At 36.8% G+C, this 25,490-nt stretch overlaps 3 protein-coding genes across 4 annotated transcripts; 1 reads left to right on the forward strand and 2 right to left on the reverse strand.

The window, feature by feature from the left end:
- Positions 1-3,639: 3,639 nt before the first annotated feature.
- Positions 3,640-5,526, forward strand: LOC130742354 (uncharacterized). The gene is made up of 2 exons (XM_057594461.1): positions 3,640-4,434; positions 5,116-5,526. Exons 1-2 carry the CDS (start codon positions 3,843-3,845, stop codon positions 5,313-5,315), a joined length of 792 nt encoding a protein of 263 aa, XP_057450444.1. The 5' UTR covers positions 3,640-3,842; the 3' UTR covers positions 5,316-5,526.
- A 1,831-nt stretch (positions 5,527-7,357) lies between these two features.
- LOC130742363 (uncharacterized) lies at positions 7,358-17,004 on the reverse strand. Its single transcript, XM_057594468.1, has 8 exons — positions 16,541-17,004; positions 14,806-15,174; positions 14,468-14,727; positions 11,001-11,142; positions 10,493-10,864; positions 10,233-10,364; positions 10,019-10,147; positions 7,358-9,917 (listed from the first exon to the last, which is right to left on the reverse strand). The coding sequence occupies exons 1-8, from the start codon at positions 16,643-16,645 to the stop codon at positions 7,623-7,625; spliced, it is 3,804 nt and encodes a 1,267-aa protein (XP_057450451.1). The 5' UTR covers positions 16,646-17,004; the 3' UTR covers positions 7,358-7,622.
- Positions 17,005-21,537: 4,533 nt separating this feature from the next.
- LOC130742379 (probable protein kinase At2g41970) lies at positions 21,538-24,998 on the reverse strand. Of its 2 annotated transcripts, XM_057594485.1 has the most exons (8): positions 24,759-24,998; positions 24,020-24,192; positions 23,472-23,725; positions 23,245-23,371; positions 22,888-23,161; positions 22,504-22,636; positions 22,306-22,392; positions 21,538-22,083 (listed from the first exon to the last, which is right to left on the reverse strand). In XM_057594485.1, exons 2-8 carry the CDS (start codon positions 24,123-24,125, stop codon positions 21,958-21,960), a joined length of 1,107 nt encoding a protein of 368 aa, XP_057450468.1. In that variant the 5' UTR covers positions 24,126-24,192; positions 24,759-24,998; the 3' UTR covers positions 21,538-21,957. The 2 variants fall into 2 exon arrangements, with proteins under 2 accessions (XP_057450468.1, XP_057450473.1); XM_057594490.1 differs by lacking the exons at positions 24,020-24,192; positions 24,759-24,998 and having other exon boundaries at positions 23,245-23,354; positions 23,472-23,545.
- Between the last annotated feature and the right edge of the window lie 492 nt (positions 24,999-25,490).

Raw genomic sequence — 25,490 nt, forward strand, 5'->3', positions numbered from 1 at the left:
GCACAATCTTTCATGGAGCCTCAAAATGGCAACTTTTTGTTTAAAAAAATAGCATATGTATGTGTGATCAATATAAGGGTTTTAATTGTCACACGTACGTTTCTATTAATATTCAATCAACATATAAGTTAGCGACAGTTTCCAATCAAGGAAAAATGCTTTCGCTGCTATTTATTGAGATTTATTTTTAATTATACATAATTAGGTTCTTGCTATTTAATTTTCTCATCATGCTTCTAAAAAAGCTCATGGTGTTGTCATTTAATTCGAATATTTTTTTTAAAGAAAAATAATTACATATCATTCTTAAAAGCTCAGGAGTCCAATCAAGGGGCAAGAAGGGAGGCTACCCCACGAAAAGAGGTGTCAATACCTCAACAGAGCATAAAAAAGTCCATCAATGTTATACCCAACTCGGGCCCGAAGCAAAACAAACCTTAAAAACTTGTAAAAACTACACACACAAAAGGCTCCATGTTCCAATCGGCTCTTAAGCCATAAGGCTCGACGACGTCGCAGCCGACCTACAAGGGTTTTCTTAGGGTTTGCTCTTAAGCAAACCCCATAAGGGCAGCTTGCACAACCTGGTTCAAGAACGGACCACCACGATTCAATTGGAAAAGTGTTGAGACTTATGGATTCTTTCCCTGCTCACACACTAACTTGAGCATCAGAGTCTCTTTTGTAGGTACTCCCCCCGAAGTTCAAGGTCAGTTCCACCACACTCTCAAGCTAATTAAGGCCGAGCACAGCTGCAAAGATGAAAGAGAACGAAGAGTCTTCATTATCGGAAGAACATTTAGTGTCGTCTTCGGGGATAAATTATTTCTACCAATCTCGCTGGTCAAACGAAGCACAAAATGAGGCCTGGTTACTCTATTTATGTTTTTACATATCAAATTTTGAAATCAATAAAGCTGACGCAAGATTTCTCCAAAAACAATTGTGTTTGTTGTTTACGATTGAGAATTTAAAACCCAAACGGAATACACCTTTAAAAAGTAGTGTAGTGAAGGAATATTATCTTTCTGTCTTGGCATAGATTAAGCGTAATTAACCCTTCTAAGGGATACAGTCCACTGGTCCGAGAGAAAAATAAACTGAAGTTCGGGCAGAAGTACCTCTTTTAAAGGTCACTATACTGAGCGGCGAGCATAAGTAACCATTTTTAGGGATACAACCTCGGTCGAATCGAATAAGGATTGGCCTGAAGTGACTCTTTTAGTGGATACAGTCCAATCGAGCGTCGGGCATAAGTAAACTTTTATCCAGAGATATAACCTCAGCCGACTCCAACGGAGTTTGAGGTGATGTAACAGTTTTAAGGGATACAGTCCAACCGAGTGTCGAGCATAAGTAATCTCTTCAAGGATACAGCCTCGGCAGACTCGAACAAAGGTAGGGCCGAACTAACCTTTTTAAGAGATACAGTCCAACCCGACAACAGACATATATAAGTAGTTTTTTCAAGGATGCAATCTCGGCCGACTCGAATGAGGATTAGGCCGAAGTAACCCTTTTAAGGGATGTAGTATAACCGAGCGACACACATAAGTAACCCTTTGCATGGATACAAACTCGGCCAATTCAGATGAGGATTGAGCCGAAGTAGCCCTTTTAAGGGATACAGTCCAACCAGGTCTAACCGAGTGACGAGCATAAGTAATCCTTTTCGGAGATACAACCTCGACCGACTAGAATGAAGATTGGGCCAATGTTACACTTTTAAGAGATACGGTCCAACCGAGCGGTGGGCATAAGTAACATTTTTCAAGGATACACCCTTAGCTCACTCAAATGAAATTGTACAATAAAATAATTGTATTGAGATAGTTAATCAAATAATTCACTCTTAAGAGTTTGTTTTGTGTAAGTTAATTATGGATCGGATTTCGTTCAATATAACAATTATAAACTAAAAACTATTTGGTAAAGTTATATAAATATAATATTTATTTTTATTATTTATAATATAATTTTATGGGAAACTAAATTATCATATAGTTTACATATAAAAAGTGAAAGTAATATGTATGATAAATGAATGAGAGAACAATATACAAAAATATCATTAAATATTTTGAAATAATTAAATTTCTTAAATTGATAATTAAGACATAAACATATATATTATAATTAATTATCATGAGATCCATGATTTAAAAAATAAATAAAATAATTTTAATATTTAATATTATTATAAATACTTCGTTATTTATTATTTTTAAATGTATTTTAAAATAGTATATTTTCAATATTAAATATTTTCATGAATTACCTACCTTTGATATTTAATATTTTAATTATATGTAAGTATTTTCACATTTAATAATTAACCATAAATATAATTATTATTTTTAACTAAAGAAGAATTTACTTAATAATATTATTAATACTTCCATAAATAAATTTATCTTATTAATATTACTTTGTGTTACTATTATTAATAAATATTTAAATAATTTTAATTATTAATAATAGTCCCTATATTCCCAATTATAAGTTTTATTTCGTTCAAATACATACATTTATTTTTTCATATCTACCCTTTCGTTGATGATGGATCGTGCATGTCAGCCCAACTGGACTAGAGTAAAGTTGTCCACCCATTATTTAATATGTTGGGCCTTTATTCTTTTAATTCTATTAACAATGGGTCATGCTTGTAAGCCCAATTGGACTAAAGTAAAATTGTCCATCATTTATTTAATACCAAACCGGTGACTCGGCCAATTTTTTTGTTGAACTGGAGTCACTCATTTCTTTTTTTTTTGTTGACAATTGATCATACATGTAAGCCCAATTTGACTGAGTAGAGTTGTCCAACAATTATTTAATATATGAGGCCTATCGTATTTTTAAGTTTTGTTTTGTTGATAATGAGTCATGCATGTAAGTGCAATTGAACTAAAGTAGAGTTGTCAAGAAATTATTTAATACCAAAAATGTGACAGGACTTAGAGGAAGTAGAACAAAACTTTTACTATTACACCATCATGTTATTTAATAGTTAGTTACGTCTTTTATTATATATATATATATGTGTTAACTTTATATTGCATTGGACCTTTTATAATTTTTTAATATACACCAACTCAAGTTCAAGTTTTCGTACCAGTGACTCACTAGTCCGACCATAGACCCATTAATTCAATACCCACACTAAGCTGATAATCGAGCTGAAGCATTGATTTGAGGGTTTTGTTTGATTTGAGTCTAAATTCAATACCCACATTGAGCCAGTGACTCAACTGAGGGTTTCGTTTGATTTGAGTTTTTGAGTTGTTGAAGCATGATAGAAGAATAATAAGAGTTTGAGTTTAAATTTTCCTTTCATCAAGTTGGTGATTAAAGAATGAAGATGAAGGTGGAGATTATGATGAATGGTTAAGAATTAATTTTTTTAATTATAAATTTTATATTTGGAAATTCAAAGTTAAATAAAAATGAGACGTGATGGGGAACGTCAGCTTTGGCCCGCTATTAGGTAACGTCACAGAGCTTCAATCTCCTACCGGGACTAAAGGCAAATTTGATAGTTCCGCAGAGATGAAACCCTTAACTAAATGTTTAAATAGTCCAACTATCTATAAGTTGTGCGGCATATTTTTTTGTTATTCTTATTGAAGTAAAAGGGTGAGAGTCAAATTATTTCTCACACACAAGATAGCTCACTAGCTTGTCCCTTCTGCTCTAACCTATCCCCATGGTTGAACAGCACCATCTGCATCTTCTCCCACACTCCCACCATTGAACACTTCAATCTGCAACAACTCTGAACCAGATATCAGATAGCAACACTTCAATCACAAACTCAACTCTGAAACTCTGTTCATTCTCCCATGAATTCGCTTTCTTTAGGTTCCTTCACTCTCACATACCCACCACCATGCAAGTTCCGCACCCATCTTCACCCTAATTTCCACAATCTCTATATCAAGGGTGCCAATTCATCTTCTGTTTCTCTGAAACCAAAACCCTCTGTTGCACCCACTTCGCTGCGAGCGTCAAAATCAAATTTTGATGCTCCGGTCTCACTCCCTGAAGGGAATGCATCGTTTGTTCCCATTGAGGAAATCATTGAGAAGGATTGGTCTGTGCTTTATCACGGTGACCCCAGTGCTGACAACCGCATTGTATCAGCTGGGAAGGTTGAGGAGAGTTCAAGGGTTTTGGTTTCAACTGGGTCTGAAGATTTTGTGGATTGCTTGATGGGGTTTTCTCCCTTCAAGTCCTTGCTTGTTGTTCATGACTCACTTTTGATATTGGCTTGTATCAAAGAGAAAGATGATGGTATTAAGTGTTGGCAAGGAGAGATTACTCTTGTTCCTGAGAAATGGGCTCCCTTTGATGTTGTGTTCCTTTATTTCCTTCCTGGGTTGCCCTTTAAACTTGATGAGATTCTGGGATCTTTGGCTAACAAATGTTCACCTGGTGAGTTTTTTTTTTTGGTAACTCTGTAATCAGTTAGCAAATTGTTCTTTCCTGTTACTGTTGTTCATTTTATGGCTTACTGGATGGTAGAAAACTAAGTTAGCCTGATTCTACTGTTTATAGTTTTGAATATGTTGTGAACTTCATTTAAGTATAAGCCATGAAGCATACTTAATTTAATACATTATTTTGCCTTTCTTGATGCTGAGTAATGTAATGTGTTTCTTTGTAACTATTTTCATGAAGCTATGAGTAGTAGGCTAGTAGCTTATTTACTCCCAAGACAAGAAATTGTGCATACTGAAATATCTGCATCTATTATGACATCCTGGCTCTTAATTTTCCTCGAGCTATGTTTTCATGAGATGATAATTTTGAATGTGTAATTAATTTTACTAGTTACATGTAAAATGTGAAAGCAATGCACCATATAAGGCTGTGGTGCAACAAATTTAGCATGTCTGGATCAGCTTTACTTTCTTCAGAATCAATTCCGACAACGGGACTCATAGAAGCTTCTCCCCATTTTGGCTTTAGAATGATTCATAGAAGGATTTTCAAACACGCACACTTCATGTGGATTTTCTTAGTTGTCTATATATTTCTATTTGGACTCCTTTGAAATTTGGATCAGTGCTCTCAAGATGTTTTCTTCTTTTAAGATTTTGGATTTGTGTGTAGGTGGAAGGGTGATCATCAGTCATCCCCAAGGGAGACAAGCACTTGAACAGCAGCGAGAACAGTACCCAGAAGTAGTAGTTTCTGACCTACCTGATAAAACATATTTACAAACGGCTGCAGCTGCCAATTCTTTTGATGTGGCTGAATTTGTGGACGAACCTAGCTTTTATTTAGCTGTTTTGATCTGCTCCAGGGCTTAAAAACTAGAGAAGATCCATTTTAATACACAATTTGATTGGACTTTTGATTTGATTTTTCTCTTTTTGACTGTTAGCTAGAACTTTTGGATGAAGAGAATTTAAATTATACACGATTTAATTTGATAAGTATGTGAGGCTTTCCCTTACTTGTATAACCGTGGCATCCGGAAGCTCCTTTACCCTATATAATCTTTAATTTTGGGGTTGTATACCTGATATGATACTTTCTTTCATACAAGCAACTTTGATGATGCCACCAACTTCATTTCATTGTTTTGGTTTTGGCATCTGCGGTTTGTTGCATATTAAGCTCCTCGTTCCTTATATAGGGTCAGATATTCACAAGGCTGCCACATTTTTTTTGTCGAAGGTAATTCGATTAACGTCACGAGAGCAGTTAAACGGCACTTACATCCAATACTTAGAGGGCAAATCTCATATGAACCCAACAAAAGAGCAATACCCTAATGCTTTAACTAAAACATCACATGTGATAGGGTGCTTGTCTGCTCTAACTAAAACATCACCAGTGATATAGGGTGCTTGTCTGAGGTTCACAAATCAATGAAAAATCAAAGTTTGAGCAAACAAAGGCATCCTAACAAATCAACTTCAAGCAGACTTGCCACAAACTATGCCTCTAGCTAATATTCTTCTTGCATTCTGTCTTTTTCGTTCAAAGCTCCTATATTCAGGATCCGCCAGTTCTATCGGAGTGGAACACCTGTGAGGGAGACTAATTACAAAACAAGAGACTCAGCAGCACCAAAACAGAAGCTCTAAAGAGGTAGGTTAAGAGTCTAAATCCGATTGAGAGATTAAACCGAAAATGGGTGGATGAAAGAAGGGAGGAAATAGAGAAAAGTTTAAAGGAAATGGTGGAGAGAATGAGGTTGAATGATGGTGGCTAAAGGAAGAAGATAGAAGACATGAGAAGTACAAATGAAAATCTTATTGAGAACTTCGAAACACCTACATGAAGTGAGTAGGGGATCCCCCATAAGGAGGGGGGTGGTGAAACAAGAAGGGCTCTCACAAAGGTTTACCACGATGCACTCATGAAGAAAGAAGATAGACAGGATGTCATTTGTAGTTGTCAAAACCACAGAAATATTAATGGCTAAGTTAATGGATGGTATGCCGTTTATTATGGAACACATGGAGTGTGTTCTACATTTGGGGTTTTTGTCAGCACTACTTTTGACCTTCTTTTCCTATTTGAGAGAACAAAAATTATTAAAAAATAATTGAAACTTTACCAGTGAACTTTTAATTCAAAAAAGAGATGAAAAATATGAGAATTTGGAATGATATGTGGTGTGTCTTACATCTCATAATGGGAAGAAAAAACATTTTTTGACAATACATTTGAGGTCTCATATTATAATTTATAATGAATGAACTTTTTTGACACCTTTAAACTTCTACTTGGCGTTTTGAAGATTAGAATTAAAAAATCCACACATCTAACTTATTGTAAAGAATAAATCATATCATATCATGTCATCTAATCAAGGATATCTGCGTTGAGTACACTTAAGATGTCAAAATATGTTAGGTTCGATGGGCCAACCTGAATAATACATGTTAAAGTGTGTGATAGGATGGTAAAAATTCAAACTCAACCTAAATAATGTCCAACTAAATTAGTGATTTCAGGTCTCAAGTTCAATTATGGATTTTGAACATCAAGGTTTACCTTTTGGTACTTCCCCTACTATCTAAGATCAAACAAATTAGGGATCCATCATAAAGTAAGCATTAAGAATCATTTAAAATGACTCGATGATAATCTAACAATATTTATGCAAGAGTGAGGCTTTCAGGTTTATTCAATTGACCGTTTAAGAGCCACTTAAGAGCGTAAGAGCGTAAAGTACGTCGTCTTCACAACCATAAATAGTGATTACTTTTGAAAAGTCAATAATACAACTCAATCATCAACCTCACTGGTAAATACCTTAATCATAAAGATAACTGCTCAAAAACTCCAAAGACAGCTTTCGTTGACAAGACTGTTTTGGTTTCAGCATGACGAAGAATTGCGAAGAAAACAAAGTTTCACTGTAAATTTGGGGTAATTATATCCTCACAGAAAAAAACTTCAAAATACCAACACTCGTAATCTTTCTCTACAACAAAGAAAGAAAAAATAGACAAAATGTTCAACAATTAACTAATCAAGCTATAGGATAAAATTGGAAGTTCTGAAAGGAAACTTATTGTTTACCGAAAAACCATGTATCAAACCTCCATTACTATGTATGAAGATAGGGACTGGATTCAACGACAGCCACCTTATGCTTCTCACTTTATCATTTCAGAAAATGAAAGCCTTAAGTTATTACTTGCTGCAAACAAGTTGTATTCCTCCATGGTGGTAGTCTCTTTCTTATTGCAAGTATGGACACTTTCGACATGATCTTCTGAACTTTTTGTCCTGAAATCGCCAATAGTGCCACCATTCGAAGATGCAAGAGTCGATTTACAACCTGTTGAAAGGGCTACAGGCCCCCCAAAATGAAACAAGGAAAAGTCACTGTTGTTCTCCTGTGACATGGCAGAACTATCACGTTTAACTTCTCCATTGAATGCTGGAATTTTGGCATTTGTTCCGGCCGGTACAGTACTCTCTGCAATAGATCCAGTATGATGCTGTTGCAATGAAGGAATCTTGGATGCTCGAGTCCATTCCTCTGCATTTAAGACATTAGCTCTGGGAACTGGCTGATAAACTGGAACAGCAGGGGTAAATAAGGGCGCAGGTTGCTGTAAGGCACCATAGTGCAAGCAGAAGCGGGGGTCCTCATATCCAAGAGGGCCAGCATATAAATAGTGATTTGGGTGCGGGAAGGACATCAATCCATTTGGGGGAGCTGCTGTCCATGAAACTGGATGTTGATGGAAATAGCCCATTGTTGAAGGAGCTTGATACACTGGAAATTGAATATGTTGGTTTGACAGCGGTGGAAGCATGCTTTGAGGTTGAGAACACACATTAGTGGTGGAAAAACCATTATCATAATTTTGGCCAACTTCAACAACATTCCTCAATGTATCACTTCTTGTAACATCCAAGGATGGAGAAATCAATGAACTTGAACTTCTTGCCAAACCTTCACCATTTGCATTCTGGTTATTCTCCACAGCAACTTTATGACAATCAGACAAGACATTTTCCACACAAGCTGAATTATCTTTAACTTCATATTGTTGGCTAACATCTTCTGAATCTGATGTGGTTGAGGATTCTGGATTTCCGCGCTTTGATGAGTTTGTATTATTATCACCCTCACTTAGACATGATGAGTAGTTATCCGAACTACAACTGCTACTTGGAGCAGGATCAGAAGAATTATTCAAGGCAGGGCCTCCACTTGAGGATATTCCATGTTCCTCAGATGTAATTTCTGTAGAGCTACAAGAACCTTCAGCTTCCTCATGAAAATCATTTTGACAGCCTTCATCCATTCCACTTAATTGCTTGGAATTACAATCCCCATAATCATTTTTACCTGAATAAACAGCTTCCCCAATAGATGACTTGATCAGATCAGACGGAGCACCTTGGACTTCAGTGGACTTCAAAACATCAGAGTCTGAATTACTACGGGGATATTTCTTTAGAGAATCCGTAGGCTCCCAAACTTTCTTTGGTTGATATAAATCCCTGCCAGGATAGTTCCCCGTGATGATTTTGCTTTTGGATCTTCCACTACTTTCATGTATATAGTCTGCTTGATTATACTTAGAACCACGATAAAACTGCTTAGATGCATCTCCTGTAGAATCAGACTCACTGGCAGGTTTTGTCTCTCGACTAACTCTAGTCATGGGAGAATGTTGCTCAACCTTTATGCTATAATCATTACTCAGACTACAACTGCAAGAATGAATATCAGATTTGTCACTCATCCAGTTCTTGGAACTGTAGAACTTCTCACTATACTTGGGACCAACATTTCGACCATTGGGTTTATTTGGAACATTTACCCGAGATTGCCGGTTCACTCCGTTGATTACCCTGGATGATGTCACAAAACTCTCTCCAAAGTGTCTTGGATCAGATCTGCCCACATTCACACCATTTTCTGAAACAATGGCATATCTGCGTCTGTCAGACCACTTCATAGGCATATCCAGTTGATATTCTTTCCTGCATCTCGGTTTTCTATGAGAAAGCATTGATTCTTCAACTGTAGACTGATCTGTCTCATCTTTTGTATTGGCATATTCTTCATCACAATCATCAGAAGAGTGTTGTTGTGTGTTCAACGAATTATACTCGCTAGAGGATTCTTTCTCATGGATGTCAGTAGAATCATCCCTCAGTCTATTAGCTCCATCTGTTTCAACATCTGAATTTATGCAGCTAATAGGGTTATTTTGCTCCTTATCAGCAATTGCAGACATTTCCTCCTTCGAGATTTCAGAAGAATCAAGAACATCATTTGATTCGGAACACCTTTTTTCTTTGTCTTTTTCCTTTCCTTTTAGTCTTTCCTTCTTCCGAAGCTTTTTCTCCCTTTCCTTTGTCCTTCTCCGTTCCTTGCGTTCTTCTTCCTCACGTTTTTCCTTTTCTTCTTCTTCAAGAAGTTTTACCTGTATTCAAAACCTCAAAATTAGGATTCAGGAATTTCTAAAATAGTAAAGCTTCCTTTTACCTCCCAAAAATATTTCTACAAAAGAATAATAACTAAGACCTGCTTTTCTAATGTAATAATTTCTTTGCATGCTACATGCACCCGATCCTCCAGCAGTTTCAGTGCAAGACAAACAAAAATGCTGTGTGCATTTTGGCGAGCTGTTCCTTCTCTAAAAGCCTTTTCAACCTGAAAGGATTACAGAGTCAAGGGTTGAAGAAGATAGAGTGACAGACAGACAGACACACCGAAATAATATTAATGCTAAACTTGCCTGTTCTTTGAAAATAACAGTGGCAGCATCCAGCAGAAATTCACGAGCAAGTTCAGGGCTTTTTGCATGCTTTTGGGGACGAGTACATTCTCCATCAATCTCATTTGCATCCTTGTCAACTGAATCATCATCCTAAAAGCATACAATACATATAACATGTGAAACTTAGTCAGAAAAATTAATCAACAGAAATTGATAAAATCACAAGAATTATGGATAATTAGCAAGAAAGCTCATTTCCTTAGTGAGACTCGTCTTACCTCTTCCTCCTCTGCCTCTTCAGCATGCTCAAAGAATCTACTGATACTTTCCCCTTTTGTGATTGTGACGTAACCATCTCCTACAATTAATCTGCAATGTACACACTGTTGACCTTTCAATGAATGAGCTTTAACACAAAGTTCACTACAGCGTCCATCTAATCTCCAAGCTCGGAGGGTGATGAAACATGCATTCAAATCACCAAGGTCCAGGCCACTGGCTTTAACACATCCATTCAAACCAACATTTTCAAATTCCAAAATGTCAGCTTTTCCTTCAGATGTCCCCACAGCCCACTCAAAGTGATGGTAAACTCCCGACGTATCAGCAAATGTCTGACGCCAATCGGCTTGAATTGAGTCATCAGATACCTGATAAAATGTTCAATCTAAATTTCAAAGGTAGCTTGATAAAACAATATGTTCATAGGAATGGTACCTCTGTATACTCTTCCACTGAAATCTCAACCAAAACAGATTTTATGGGAAAGAAATATGAAAGTCATACCTCGTACTGGAAGGCTGAGTCAGCAACACAAAACCAGCTGCTGCAACGAGGTTCTCTACGCATGCGCTTCAGTTCTTTTAGTTCCTTGAATTCTCTAATAACATTTCTTCTACAATCTCTGCAAAATCTCTTGCTATCAAACCTGATAGATTAATAGCAACTCATTAGTAAAGATATGAGCACAAAACGTCACTGAAAAACATACGAATATGTATGTGTATAGGGCAATATGGATCCCAATAGTAATAATGCCTAGAAGCAACGTTTCATATCTAGTTTCAAATGATGACATGCTAGTACCAAAGAGGTGTGTAATGTGTTACTTTTATGTAGTTTAATAAGCATTAGAACAAAATGTTGGAAAGGAAAATGGATAAAGAATCCAAAGAAATTCTGTGTCTCTTGATAAAAAAACAGCAAGCTCTAACAAATCTCCAAGCAAACCTAGCCACATACATAAGTGAGTAATTCTATGCATTACTCTGACAAATCTCTTGGTAAAAAAAATAGTAGAAAACTCTAAGTAAATTGATAATAACATGCAAAAATCAAATACTGCAGTAAATCTATATGAGCATTTCATACTTATATTGGAAAGATGGGGGGGGGGATCTAATCTACCAATGTGCCTATGTAAAAATCAATCTGCATGTGCAGAAGCATCATCCATGACTCTACTCTCTAATTTATATAATAACCTGTTAATCATATTCTTTTCCAGTTTCTTTGCCTTTCTTAACACAAATCCATTAAGAATCTCATTGTACTTACTCCACTACGCTACCTTTCAACAAATCTCCTTACAAACAAGATCACCACGTCCTCACATAAAGGTCGGCAGACATTAATTTGTTAACTAAATTAATATATTAACTAAATTATTGCCTGTAAAACCACAGTGAAAAACAGTAGTCACCACTTGACCGCAGAATGTTGTTGGATTCAATCCTAAGTCCTAATATTAGCTTCTCTAATTTATATTCTCAAAATTTGCATGACAACAACTGATATAGAGCATAATTCCTTTTTTTATCTATTGGTCCACGTGTACAATCCATGATGTTCATAAGTATCTCATTGTCTCCAACAAAATCATTGTTTGTTATCTAAATTAGTCATGTATTTGATATCCAGTCCACATGTCCCTAGTATCCAATTGCGTAAAACCTTGCACTTTGTCATAAATGAAGGCTGTCTATAACAGTCTGAATCTGACAGGAACTTGATTTTTTATTACACAAAATGGGGACGATTCCAAATTATAGATACGAAACACTGCAAATTTTCAAGTTGCACACCTGCATTGCCAAAAGGCCCCAATTTCTTCTCAAATGACTAGATACTAATCTTCCTCCCAACCCCTCTTGTTATTTATATACATCATAACCTACCTCTCTAACTGCCCCATCCTAGCTATTCCCCACTAACTACCTAATTGGGCAACTAACTACATGGGGTCAAGTACTAAAAAACAATACACCCTCCAAAAAAATTCACCTTGTCCTCAAGGTGATAGCTTGGATATCCTCTTATACTGGCAGAAAGAAGTCCATGGTCTGAACCTGCTGCAGCTACAAAAAATGTCAAGGCCCAAACCATTCACCAATTTAACACAAGCAGATCTTTCTTCAAGAGTTGCATGCAGTCCTTGTCTTGGTATCCATCATCCCACCTGTACGTCTCAAGTGAGGCATATCTCTCTCCCCTCATGAATCTCACAACAATGACGCAATTGAGCTAAGAACCCATTAGGGAAAAAAACTGATGCATTTTCTTGCATGTGTTTCCTTCCCCTCTGGGATTATGTTTTGGCCTTGGTGAAATGGGAAAGCAACACACATTCTCAACTCTGTCACTGGATCAGTAGTAGCTACTGTACAAGCACAAAGTGTCATGGGTTTAAATGGGGAAGCTCCAACATGCCATAGATATCTGTTGTCATTACCCTTCTCCCTTTGTGCATGACACAATGTCGTGCAGTTCCAAGTTCCAACAGCAACTAGGGCTGGATTGTGAGCAAAACTCAAACTCCACAGTCAACATTAGTTCATGTCATGCCTCCTTCCTCTTTGAGACATCCACAAGGAATGCCTTGCCTTTAGTTTTCGATTCCACTGTGACCAAAAAAATGACCTTCACAACTCACCTTATGTGGTGTATTTTGCTTCTATTTCTCCTCTTCCATCAACTAATCATGGTGTCTACCATGTCTCTGGTAATATCTATTAATCACATTTTTTGTATGTCCCCCTTAAGCGTTTTCTTCTCCATCACCATGGATTTAATTCTTGATCTTCAGAATTTCATTTTCCCTTCTATCTTCTTGTTCCCAAGATTCCAGTTCCTCACTTTGAACCTATACTGGAAAATTTGGATCATAGCGCCAGCTGAAACTCATTTATTAATGCCTTCAAGAAGTCCCACATTGTTGCATTGGAATCATTCCACTTCCACCCCAGCCACTAGCAAAGAGCACCCCCTCTCAACTCAAAGCCTCCACTGCTAATGTTCCCAAATCATTGAAGCACTTTTCGCACCCGTCATGTCATAAACTCCCCCTCTACCTGTCTCCCGACTGTTCCCGACAAAATAATCGGGGTCAGATAATAACAGAGTCATTCCACTTTTCCAGGTTTTTACGCCATACTGATGATTCTAGCATGAACTACAACTATTACCGCAATGGATTTTTGTCATGCAATATCTAAACAATTGTGACCAAGAATCAGGACAATAACCTACACCATATGGTCTTTGGAAAATCTAACAGATCCATCTTTTGGTTGACCCCTGGGTCAGCAAGCTCCAGGACCACATGTAAGCAGATAGAAAATAGGCATCGGCATATTTAACAAAATAGAACCTAAGACAAATTACATCACTGACATATAATGAGGATCTATTCCCCCTATAGTCTATCCTGACAGCGTTCTAATTTTTCAACTTGTAAATCCATGAATCACTAAAATATTTACCATACATCTGACAGAGTTAAGTAACACAAATTATTTCAATTAATACAGCATTATTTATTCTTCATTTATTGAATTAGGAGAATGTTCCTAAACAATTTTTCAGTTCCATGCTAGGATAAGAGTTCCATGTTCAACTTCTAGCATCAAACCTGCAGCTCAGTAGTCTTAAAATCCAACAAACAGTTGATCATAAATCACTTGCATGTGAATGTTTCAAATAACAAATACCCAAAACCCTTTCTTTCTTTTTTCCACCTGAATATTTAGGGGTACAGAATTAGCTAACTAGGACCCCAACAAAGATAGCCTTCATATTCAGTAAATTTAAACCCTTCAGATGCATGTCACAGATTCTAGTTCTTTGCATATCAGTTCCAACTTTCAACTGTATGACTGGTTCCAGTATCACAATTTATATTCTTATTACACCAATAGCAATCTTCATTTATCTAATAAATAATACAGTGTAAGAAATGTCAAATAGATAGTCACCTGTACATAAGTCTCTCGATAAAATCTTCTTCCTTCATCCTTAGAAGAGATAGGCGGGTCTCCTCTCCCAGTGCTGACCAAAAATCCACCAATGTATCACATGAAAGTCTGGCAGTGTGCAGGGCACAAGATTCTCTTGTCCCATGTCCTCTGCCATAACTCACAATTCCTTGGCTTATCCAACCACGGCCTGCCCCACCACAAGCATCAGGATAAAGTAGTTCTCGTTCTCGCTCCCTTGCACGTGCCCCGTCAAATACCTAACAAGAGCAAAAAATTTAGCTACCAAAAAGAGAAAGAAATTGCATGAGGATCCAAAATAAATGTGCTGCACTTACAATTTGTAGTCCTTTCAAAGACTTTGAAAACAAGTAGCAGTTTACAAGTGTCAATGAACCATCACGGGCTATGGTCAAACCTCCCCAAGGATGGGCAGATGGATCTTGAACTCCATCTTCACACCCTTTCATAATGCTAGATCCACCATTGTTTTGTTTTTTAGAACCTCCAGGTGCGTTGCAAGGAGAGTGAGAACCCACCCCTTCCTGCTGCAAAGATTTCCCATACATAACAATCTGCAAAAAACCTTCAAGAAGCAATCCATTGCACCTGGAGCAGTACATATTTTTACGAGCTTGCTCAAAAAGGGATTGCTTGTCTATCCTCAACAGTTCTTGCCGAGCTTGCGGTGGCAACTCACTCCAGAACTGTATTGCAATAATATAAAACGCCCAATAAGAGATTAAGTAAGTATGTCACATGTTGCAATTTTATCCAGAGAACAATGTAATATGTCGCATGTTGTAAACACAGAGAAGAATTCAAAAAACGAAAAAATGTAAAGAATGCAAGGATATACGAGGTTCAGCCAATTTATGCATACATCCTCAGGAGTGCTGTTTTTCTTATTATTGCAAGTTGCAGATTTACATAGGGAATTTATACATAACCCTAACCCATCCCCTCTGCGTTGCTCTACTCCGGCAAAACTGACCACTTACTCGTACATAAATGTAATAATATGAGTCATATACAAAAAAGGGCATCATGACCTAGATCAAAACTCAATCTTCGAGGCTTTATATCAGTTCCAGTAGATGCTCTTTCTGTTTCTTCCCCTGATATTCCCAAACTTTGATAGTTGCTAAGAAGCAAGGATATGACAGGCACACAAATACAATACCACTCAAGGTAATAGGGCAAGTTTTTAAAGTTCTAGAGTGACACACCACATCGCAAGGGAATAAATATCAAAATCATTATAAATTGACACAGCCACATCTTAAATTAAAACAGATACACTAATGTAGCAAAGGTCAAGATTAGTCATTGGTATAAAAAATTGAAAAATAAATTTATAAGAGTTAAAAATTGTAGGATATAAATCAGTTCAGACAATGTCCAAGTAATATATGATGCCAACACGTGTCCAACACCCCGTCCGACGCAACGACCATCAAGTTTGTGTACTTCATTGTAGATAAATAATTCACTCAACTTTAAAGCATCATTAATGTCAATCTGGTGGGAGTGAATGCTTGTAAAAATGGTACATATTGCTCCACGGGAAACTAAAATAAAATACTAGAAATACTAGAATCCATATATACCATCAGGTTTTGAGCAATGATAAATGGCTCGATTTTTTTTCCGACTAATTCAACGAAGTAGTGATTAAACCTGTAATATTTGTTTGATAAAACATGAGATTCAGCTAGTGTTATTAATTACATTCAATCAGCCAATAAAAAGAGGGAAAGCACGGAAACAAATAACGAATTTCGTTTCGTGCCGCTGAGCATTTTCCTCAGGTTTTTCTATTCCATAGCCTTTAACAGCAGGCACTGACGAGACGATACGGAGAGTAAACTGAATGACATTTAACAAGCCTAAAACCACTGAATTAGAAAGATAAATACACATACATCAACCAAAACCCTACGAAAGAAATCGACGAAATGCTTAAACTGTAAGATCCAATACAAAGCAAAACAAATAATGACCATTAACACAAGAATCAATACGAAACAGTGATCCAGCAGCAATCTGAAAAAATGAAGAAGAATCGAGTACCTTCTCAAGCTGATTGTAGCTAACATAGTCAGAATTCTTAGCCCAAAACCCATTGGCAGAAAGTGAGCAGGACGACGGTGATGTGGCTAATCCAGGCATTTTCATACTCTCCGAAATTCATCCAACAACAATGCTTCCTACTTTCATGACCGATTGCGAGAAATCAATATCAATCAACAATCGGATACAAAAAAACTAGATAAAGCGTAAATCGATGCGAAATTGAAACCGCGAACAGTAAATAGATCGAAATGATAATCGGTTTCGGAATTGAATCTGAGGGAAGAATTGGGAACCGATGAACAGCGATCGAAATTGAGAGAGCGAGAGAGAGAGGGAAGGGTTTTGGGTCGATGAGGAAGAAGATGATGAAATGAGATTTGGGAGGTGGGTGAGATGAGACTGCGTGCGTCTGTGAATGAGGGAGAGATTGATTTTGTTTGGGGTGTAATGGAAAAAATGGGAATGATTTCGGCAATGCTTGCTCCCTTTATAAGGCGCGGTTAAAACTTCACAAGGAACAAAAGCCCATTATGTTGTTGTTGTTACTCATCATCAAAGAGGACTCATCCCAAAAAACATAAGGCATTTGGATGAACTAGTTTTTTTTAACCCTACCTATTGTCATTTGCGGAAACAATCTTATTTGACTCGGGTGTGGATGTGTGAAAGGTTTTTTTAAGAGTGTGTCTCTGTACATATGGTTTTTTATGTGAGAGTGAGATGAGTCATTTTTAACCTTCAGATCAAATTGAACGGTTAGTATTAAAAGATTATGGAAAAAAATTCACGTGCACCATCATCCATCTATTTCAAAACCCTTGTTTTCCGCTTCTTCATTACACCACTGTCGCCTTTGTTCGCATGCCCAAACTGGTTGGATCTCTTGCTTGCAGTGCGCCATAAGTTTCACATGATCACAAGATTCAGAATTTTCAATTACATTCAAATGATGTTTTTACGGCTAATGAGGCTTTAACGGTTATGAATAGCTTCACGCATGGACTGTGAAGTCTATTCTTGAATTTAATTGTTAATATTATGTTTATTTTAACAAATACATATGGTTTCTTATGTGAAAGTGAGATGAGTCGTTTTTAGCCTTCAGATCAAATTGAACGGTTAGGATTAAAAGATTCTAAAAAAAATCACGTGCACCATCATCCCTTTATTTCAAAACCCTTGTTTTCCGCTTCTTCATTACACCACCGTCGCCTTTGTTCGCATGCCCAAACTGGTTGGATCTCTTGCTTGCAGTGCGCCATAAGTTTCACATGATCACAAGATCCAGAATTTTCAATTACATTCAAATGATGCTTTTACGACTAATGAGGCTTTAACAGTTATGAATAGCTTCACGCATGGACTGTGAAGTCTATTCTTGAATTTAATTGTTAATATTATGTTTATTTTAACAAATACATAGGGTTTCTTATGTAAAAGTGAGAGTAGTCATTTTTAACTTTCACATCAAATTGAACCGTTAAGATTAAAAGATTCTGGAAAAAAATTCACGTGCATCATCATCCCTCTATTTCAAAACCCTTGTTTTCCGCTTCTTTATTGCACCGCTGTCACCTTTGTTCACATGCCCGATCTCGTTGGATCTCTTGCTTGCAGTGCACCATAAGTTTTACATGATCACAAGATCCAAAATCTTCAATTGCTTTCAAATGAGGCTGTTACGGCTAATGAGGCTTTAACGGTTATGAATAGCTTCACGCATGGACTGTGAAGTCTATTCTTGAATTTAATTGTTAATATTATGTTTATTTTAACAAATACATAGGGTTTCTTATGTAAAAGTGAGAGAAGTCATTTTTAACTTTCACATCAAATTGAACCGTTAGGATTAAAAGATTCTGGAAAAAAATTCACGTGCACCATCATCCCTCTATTTCAAAACCCTTGTTTTCCGCTTCATTATTGCACCGCTGTCACCTTTGTTCACATGCTCAATCTGGTTGGATCTCTTGCTTGCAGTGCACCATAAGTTTTACATGATCACAAGATCCAAAATCTTCAATTGCTTTCATATGAGGCTGTTACGGTTAATGAGGCTTTTACGGTTGCGAATAGCTTCAAAATCATTGATCTGATTAATATTTTTTCCATAATTTCATTTTGGCTTTAATACTCTATTGGTCCTTGAAATTGTAATGGGAATCAAACCTGGTCCCTGTAAAATTTTTACATCAAATTGGGTCCTAAGCTTTTTTTTTTAATCTAATTGGATCCAAAGTGTGTCTAAGTCTGATTTGTCATGTTTTTTATCTGGTCTGCTTTTCCATGTGACTTTTTTATTTTATTTTTTAAATGTGAGTAATGTCACTTGTTATGATTAATTGTAAATCAATATTAATCCTTAATTAATCATCTCATCCCTAACTAATCATGTTAGCCCCAATTTGAACCCTAGATTACCCAAACTTTATCTTCTTCCCACTAACTCAAGCTCAGATTCACGCTCTTGTCAACAACAAACCAATATCAAATGGTGGAAGAAGAAGGATAAGTTGCTGAAACGTGAAGAAATCAATGAACGTTTAAAGTGGAGAAAACGGTGGAACGTTAACGTTTCAGTGAAGAAATCATCGAACGTGAAGGATATGTCACCGTAGGAGACCTGGTACTGACAAACTTTAAGCAAGGAAATAAAATGCTCTAATAAAATTCCATTGATTAGACTCCTAAGTTTTTAGTGATATATATATATATATATATATATATATATATATATATATATATATATTTAAAAAAAATGCTTTAAAAGCTGCTCTGTAAACATCTGAAAAAATGCTCTAAAAATGGTCTTCTACAAGCGCATTTCTCTTTCACCAGTCAAGCTCATACTCAACATCTCTCTCAATCTCTCTCAAGCTCACTCTTCTTTAGCGAGCTCTCTCATATGTTTCAAAGCTTTTTTCTTCAAATCGCACTCATCATAAAGCTCATCCTCTTCACTCGTAGAGACTGTCTCAGGTCAAAACTTCTATACCCTGATTTACCCATGAGCGAGATTCTAGGTTGAGTTAATGTTGTTAATTGAATTACTATATAATTATATATAGTCTCTAACTAATGAATTTGAACATATAGGGTGTTGGTGTGGCATTTGTGGCGTGGGATGGAGAAGGTCTTCCTTTGGTGGTTGGTTGTGGTCTGGTGACTCGCACCACTTCCCTTCTCATGGTTGAAGTTCTTTGTTTCCGTTGGACTATCCGGGTAGCCATTGCCTATGGATTCAAGCATATTAGCTTTGAAACAAATTGTCAAGTTATGTTTAATGCTTGGTAAAAATCGGGTCTTGATGTTTCTTATTTTGCTTCTATTCTATACAATTGTGAGTATTTAGCATCGGCTTTTGATTATTTTTCTTTGTTATTTATTAGGAGGTCTGGTAATCAAACTGCTAATTTTATATCAAAATTGGTCTATAATGATCTTGATGTTGTTTGGATGGAGAATGTTTCTCATAGCCTAGTTGCTTATCTTCAAGTGGATGTATTGGGTATTGCCCATGGTGTTTTTTCTCAATACAATTTTGTTTCATTTAAAAAAAAAAAAAACTGGTTCCTATCTAGCCAAGTCAGCGGAACAGGACCAAGATAATGATTTTCAATCTCGCCTGCTTGTTGGACCCAATGCTTGTGGGTTTGTATACCCTCAGGGTAAGTAAGTAGGTTAAAGGTGAGCAATGTCTTTGCATATTCAAAGCAATTATGAAAAGAACAAAATAAAAATGTTTTGTTCACACCACACATACCCTAGAGAGAGAAATAAATAAAGAGAGAAAAGTGAGAGATGTAATTAATGATGTGATAGGAAAAAAAAAGGAAAAATAGAAAGAGAAAGAAAGTTGAAATGAGATGGAAGATAAATAGATGTGTGGATATATCAGAACTTTCAAGCTCATAACAAAAATATTAGGACCCTCACAATCCCAAAAAGGACATATCCCTAAAATCCTACTATATGTCATGGATAGTCAGAAGGATGGAACACCGCAACATAGAAGAGCGACGTTGCATGTCGCAGTGCACAGAGGAGCACGAACAACGGGACAAGAGTGATGATGGAGGAGGGGAAGAGTGTGTACTGCATAGGTGACGACTCATCGAAGACAAAGGTTGTGACTTGCTAGTGTTTAGAGAAGAATAGAACAGAGGTTGCAATGTTTAGAGTTTTAAATATAGGATTTTCACTTTAAAAAAAACCTAGGTTAAAGCGGGTCAACTGGTCTTACAAGACCCGATTTCCACCAAGCTGAATCAGACACGGGCGACGATTCTACGTCCTTTGACGATGATTTTAACCTAAGTCCACCAATATGTGATTCTGCCATCGATTCAACACGGGGAGGTCGAGTGGGATCGTAGAATCGTACGATTACGAGTTGAATTGTGATTCTATCACTCATGGTGTCAACTAGGGTGACCGATCCAACAATGTGCGATGTCTTACCTAGCACATTCTTTGGACCAACACTCTGGTGTTCACAAATTTTCTCGCGAACCCAACCAATGACTTTGATGAGTTTTTGCATAATTGTTGAATTAGTTCTATACTTATTGATCTTTTAAGTTATCATTGTTCGGTTTGTTCAGTCTCTGGAAAGCTGAGAACTAGTCCGTGAAGTACTAAATTAACCACTTCAATCAGGAGGCTATTCAAGTAAATGATATGGACCAAAAAATTCATCTTATAGCCTTCCATAATGGCGTGAAAGAAAGCCACTTCATTGACAAATTAGCTCGAGCTCCACCCTGCAATATGCCAAGGCTCATGAGGAAAGCCTCTGGCTACATTGATGTGAATCTTGAAGAAGACAAAGAGTGCTAACCAGAAAGTGCTCACTCTCTAGTGAAAGAAAGAACAATGAATTTCATTGCCAGACCCCACCCAAGACGAGATATAAGAAGAAAAAGCTTGAGCTTGCACTCCCTCAATATGAACATTACACCCCTTTAATTAATCATGAAAAAACATTGGAACCAAATAACAAGATTGAACAAATAGTTATTCAAAAATTGTAAAATTAACATGTACTCAATAAGGGATAAGCAAAATACAAAAAAAAAAGTTTTACGTAATTAATTATGTGTATTGCCGTGGTCAGTGGTGAGTATACCAAGTTGATCAAATCACAACTCCCCAGGAGATGAAAGATATTTTCAACTAGCACAAGGTTTTTGAATTTCTTTGTTACCCTCTGGTTCTCATAGGCCAAGTTATGGTTTCCATATGTCCACAAACATGTCTTTCATAATTGAAAAAACAACCCTCAACTTTGGCTTAGCTTCATACAATCTCTAAAACAATGAAACCAGATCAGAAATAACTTATCATCATGTTAACAATTGAACAAAAATCTTATGACTCTTGATCAACAATGAGGTGAAATCATCATCACAAAATCAAGCACTAGAGTCAGGACCAGCTGGTTTTGCATTGAGAAGTGGCTGAAGAGCTTTGACCACAATAGTCATATTTGGCCGGAAATCAGCTTCGTACTGAACACAAAGTGCTGCAACTGCTGCCAACTACATGTCCATATCAAATGATCAGCCACAGTCTCAAAGTATGTTAAACACTAGCTGATAGCATGTTTGGAAATCCTTATGCAATTGATTCTAAAGCCAGAATCAATTTGGTGGATAAGCTTTTGTGAATAGCTTCTGCATACCAGAATTGATCCTGACGAAAAGTAAGCTGATCCAAACATGCTATAAGGTCAACTTGGGTGAAAGAATAAAGGAGCAAACCTTAGCAATAGCCTTTGGTGGGTAGTCATTGTTTAGCTTAGGATCCACACATTGTTTCACCTTGTCTTCACTCAGCCTTGGAGTCGCCTAAAATAGTTTTTAAAAATAATATATCAGCAAAATAGTACACTATAATGGAAAAATAAACTAATTATTGTCAATAAACTTAAGATGAATGAATTGGGGACAGATATATACCCAAGTCACAAGACTTTGTTGCCCTTTGGGCATTGTGTGATCTACTGGCTTTCTTCCTGTCAAGAGTTCCAAAAGCACGACCCCAAAACTGTAAACGTCACTTTTCTGGGTTATCTGCCCAGTCATGGCATACCTGAAGATGAGATTAGTCATTTTAAAACTAAATCATAACATAAATTAACATGAACTTATGTTTAATACACAAAGAGTAGTGTTTAGTTAGGATGGAACCCAAAGATTAACCAACAAGAAGCTTGAATATTCTGACACTTATTTGTGTTAGAAATTTTTTCATTGAAGCCAACTTTAGGTGTAGACACCCATATTAAGAAGAGCGAAAAAGTTAAACTAAGAGGAAGGTAGAATTTAAGGGTATATATATACTCTGGAGCATGATAGCCAAATGTTCCCAAGACTCTGGTAGAATGCAGCCTAGCTGCTGTGTCAGAAGACTGATTTGTCAAGCTGAAATCAGCAATCTTGGCCTCATAGTCATGGAACAGCAAGACATTGCTGGATCTAACATCGCGATGAACTATCGAAGGTTGAACTTTTTCATGAAGAAACTCAAGCCCTTTTGCTGCACCAAATGCAATTTTTGCTCTCTGGTTCCAGCTTAAAACTGGACCAGGCTCAGCCCCTTGTACACCTTTTCTTCCTGTAACATCAAAAGCTTGGCTTCAGTAAAAAAACTTGAAATTTCTTTAGTAAAAAATAGTTATATGATATGGTTAGGCCTACCATGTAAGACATCATGCAAAGAACCCAAACTTGCATATTGATAAACCAAAATTCTGTTGTCTGCCTCTAGACAATATCCAATCAACTCCACAAAATTTTGATGCTTCAGTCTTGAAACAACTGATAGCTGCATGATCCATAGTGACATAATGTAGAGTGTGACACTGACAATACCAAGAGGCAAAACATTGTTCCAATGGATTTACTATCCCAAATGAAAATTTTACCTGAGCTGCGAAATCGGAGTCAGGTTCTTGCGAAGAACCGGAATCCAGCTTCTTAATTGCAGCATCAGTTCCATCACTCAATTTTGCATAGAACACCCTTCCATACGAACCTTCGCCAATAAACGCCTTTGAACCGAAGTTCCCTGTTAATCTATTCAACTCACCCAATGACATAGAGGGTATCTCAATTGGTAATACTTTCTGCGGCCCACCACTTCTGGCAACATTGCCCCTTGGCTCTCCTCTGTCATTGCCTAAATTCATAAAAGGTTACTGTAAATTGCTACTGGTAATCTTCTATACAAAAGGAAATACATTAAAGCATTATGTCACTTTGTGATAAAGGTACGCAATTGAAACATTCATAAGTAGGATAGTATTATGAAGCATATAGGCTTAATTTTTAAAAAATTGTGCCAAGATTGGATACCAGTTATGATTTTTCAAGCGATGGTTATACTTATAACATTGTCCTTTATTCTCTAATGTGCATCATGTGCTAAATAAATTAAAAACGATCAATAAATGAAAGTGAAGATGTTAATTACCTCCACCTCCACCTCCACCGTATGTGTTACCCCCTCTAGGTGGTGCAGTGTATTGATTTGCCGGTGGACCGCTGCTCTCCTCCTCTGCACCTCCACAGCACAACATACTTATACTAGTCCTGGGGCTTCACTCTCAATAAGCCATTCAGAGTAAACGATACCGAATGAATCACCTGAAAATAGTTCAAGGCTCAAAATGTCTCCACCATATAGCTTAATTATTGACACAGGTGTTGATGGGGAAGCTAGCCTTTAAAATCAAAATCCAATGCCACCCACCACAATCTGTCTTTTAAACTGGTTTTGTGAGCAAAGTGAAAATAAAACAAAGCACAAAAGAAAACCAAAAACATCATGGCTTGAGAGGGGGTAAAACCATATGGGGTAGACATGACTCAATCACTAATGTTATGTTGACACCCCATTTCCACCCATACCCCGCAATAAACACATAATAAAGAAAAAGTTAACCATTTGTTCCTATGGGATCACAACCAAACTGCTAGAAATACAACACTATGTAATGCCCAAAATTCCCTCTTATTCTTTAATATCGAAGAGGTAATTAGTCCCTAATAAGATAACTTGTCAGCCAATTTTTCACCAATTTTTTTTTGTAGGATTATAAATGTGTTTTGTCATCTTTACAAAACAAAATCAACCCATCATAGGAACAATATATTAACATGGAACACAACTTTGAAAATTAAAACATGGCAAAAAGTATGAAAGACATTACCTCTAAATTGTTGTCTGATATGATCTAACCGGATTCCCAATGAGACAATATATCATGTATGTGATGAGCAATATTGGCAAAGGGGAAAAGTTGATGTCAAAAGATAGATATTAGGAAGAAAAGTTATATACAATAACTCAAGGAATGGGAACAATGCAGAAGGAGGTGGAGGAGGGGGAAGAAGAGGAGGAGGCAGAATAGGGTGTTTTTTTTTGTTCCTGTATGAAGCTCCGTTTTGGAACAATGGCACATGTTGTTGTGTTAACCGGGAATGTCGGTTGTGTGATGAAGAGCTTAACCGAAAAACCAGAAGGTGTACGTGCCCCCATGATGCACGTCCTTCGCTCATTACCTTCTATTTTAATGCTGTCTTCATTGTGTGTTATTTTCATCTCACATCAAAGCACAACGTGCAAATCAAATGCTTAGAAGTACTATATAAACATCATATATACAAATAACACTAGGTCCCTGACATTTGTAAGGATATGATATAAAAGTGTCCATATAATTAAATGTGTATAATATAGGTTTTTAATATTAAAAATGTCAGCCACCATAACCTTTATGTAGTGACTAGTTCACTTCGTCCTTTAACTATGAGGTTGAGATTTGATTCTCACCTATGAGAATGAAATACATATTGTGATTAGCTATTTACCGCCTAATGCAAGCATCCACAACAAGATATTAGCCATTGTTATTGGCGGTGACACCTTGGACTAACCAAAA

Source organism: Lotus japonicus, chromosome 1 (assembly GCF_012489685.1).
Source record: "Lotus japonicus ecotype B-129 chromosome 1, LjGifu_v1.2".
Lineage (NCBI taxonomy): Eukaryota > Viridiplantae > Streptophyta > Magnoliopsida > Fabales > Fabaceae > Lotus > Lotus japonicus.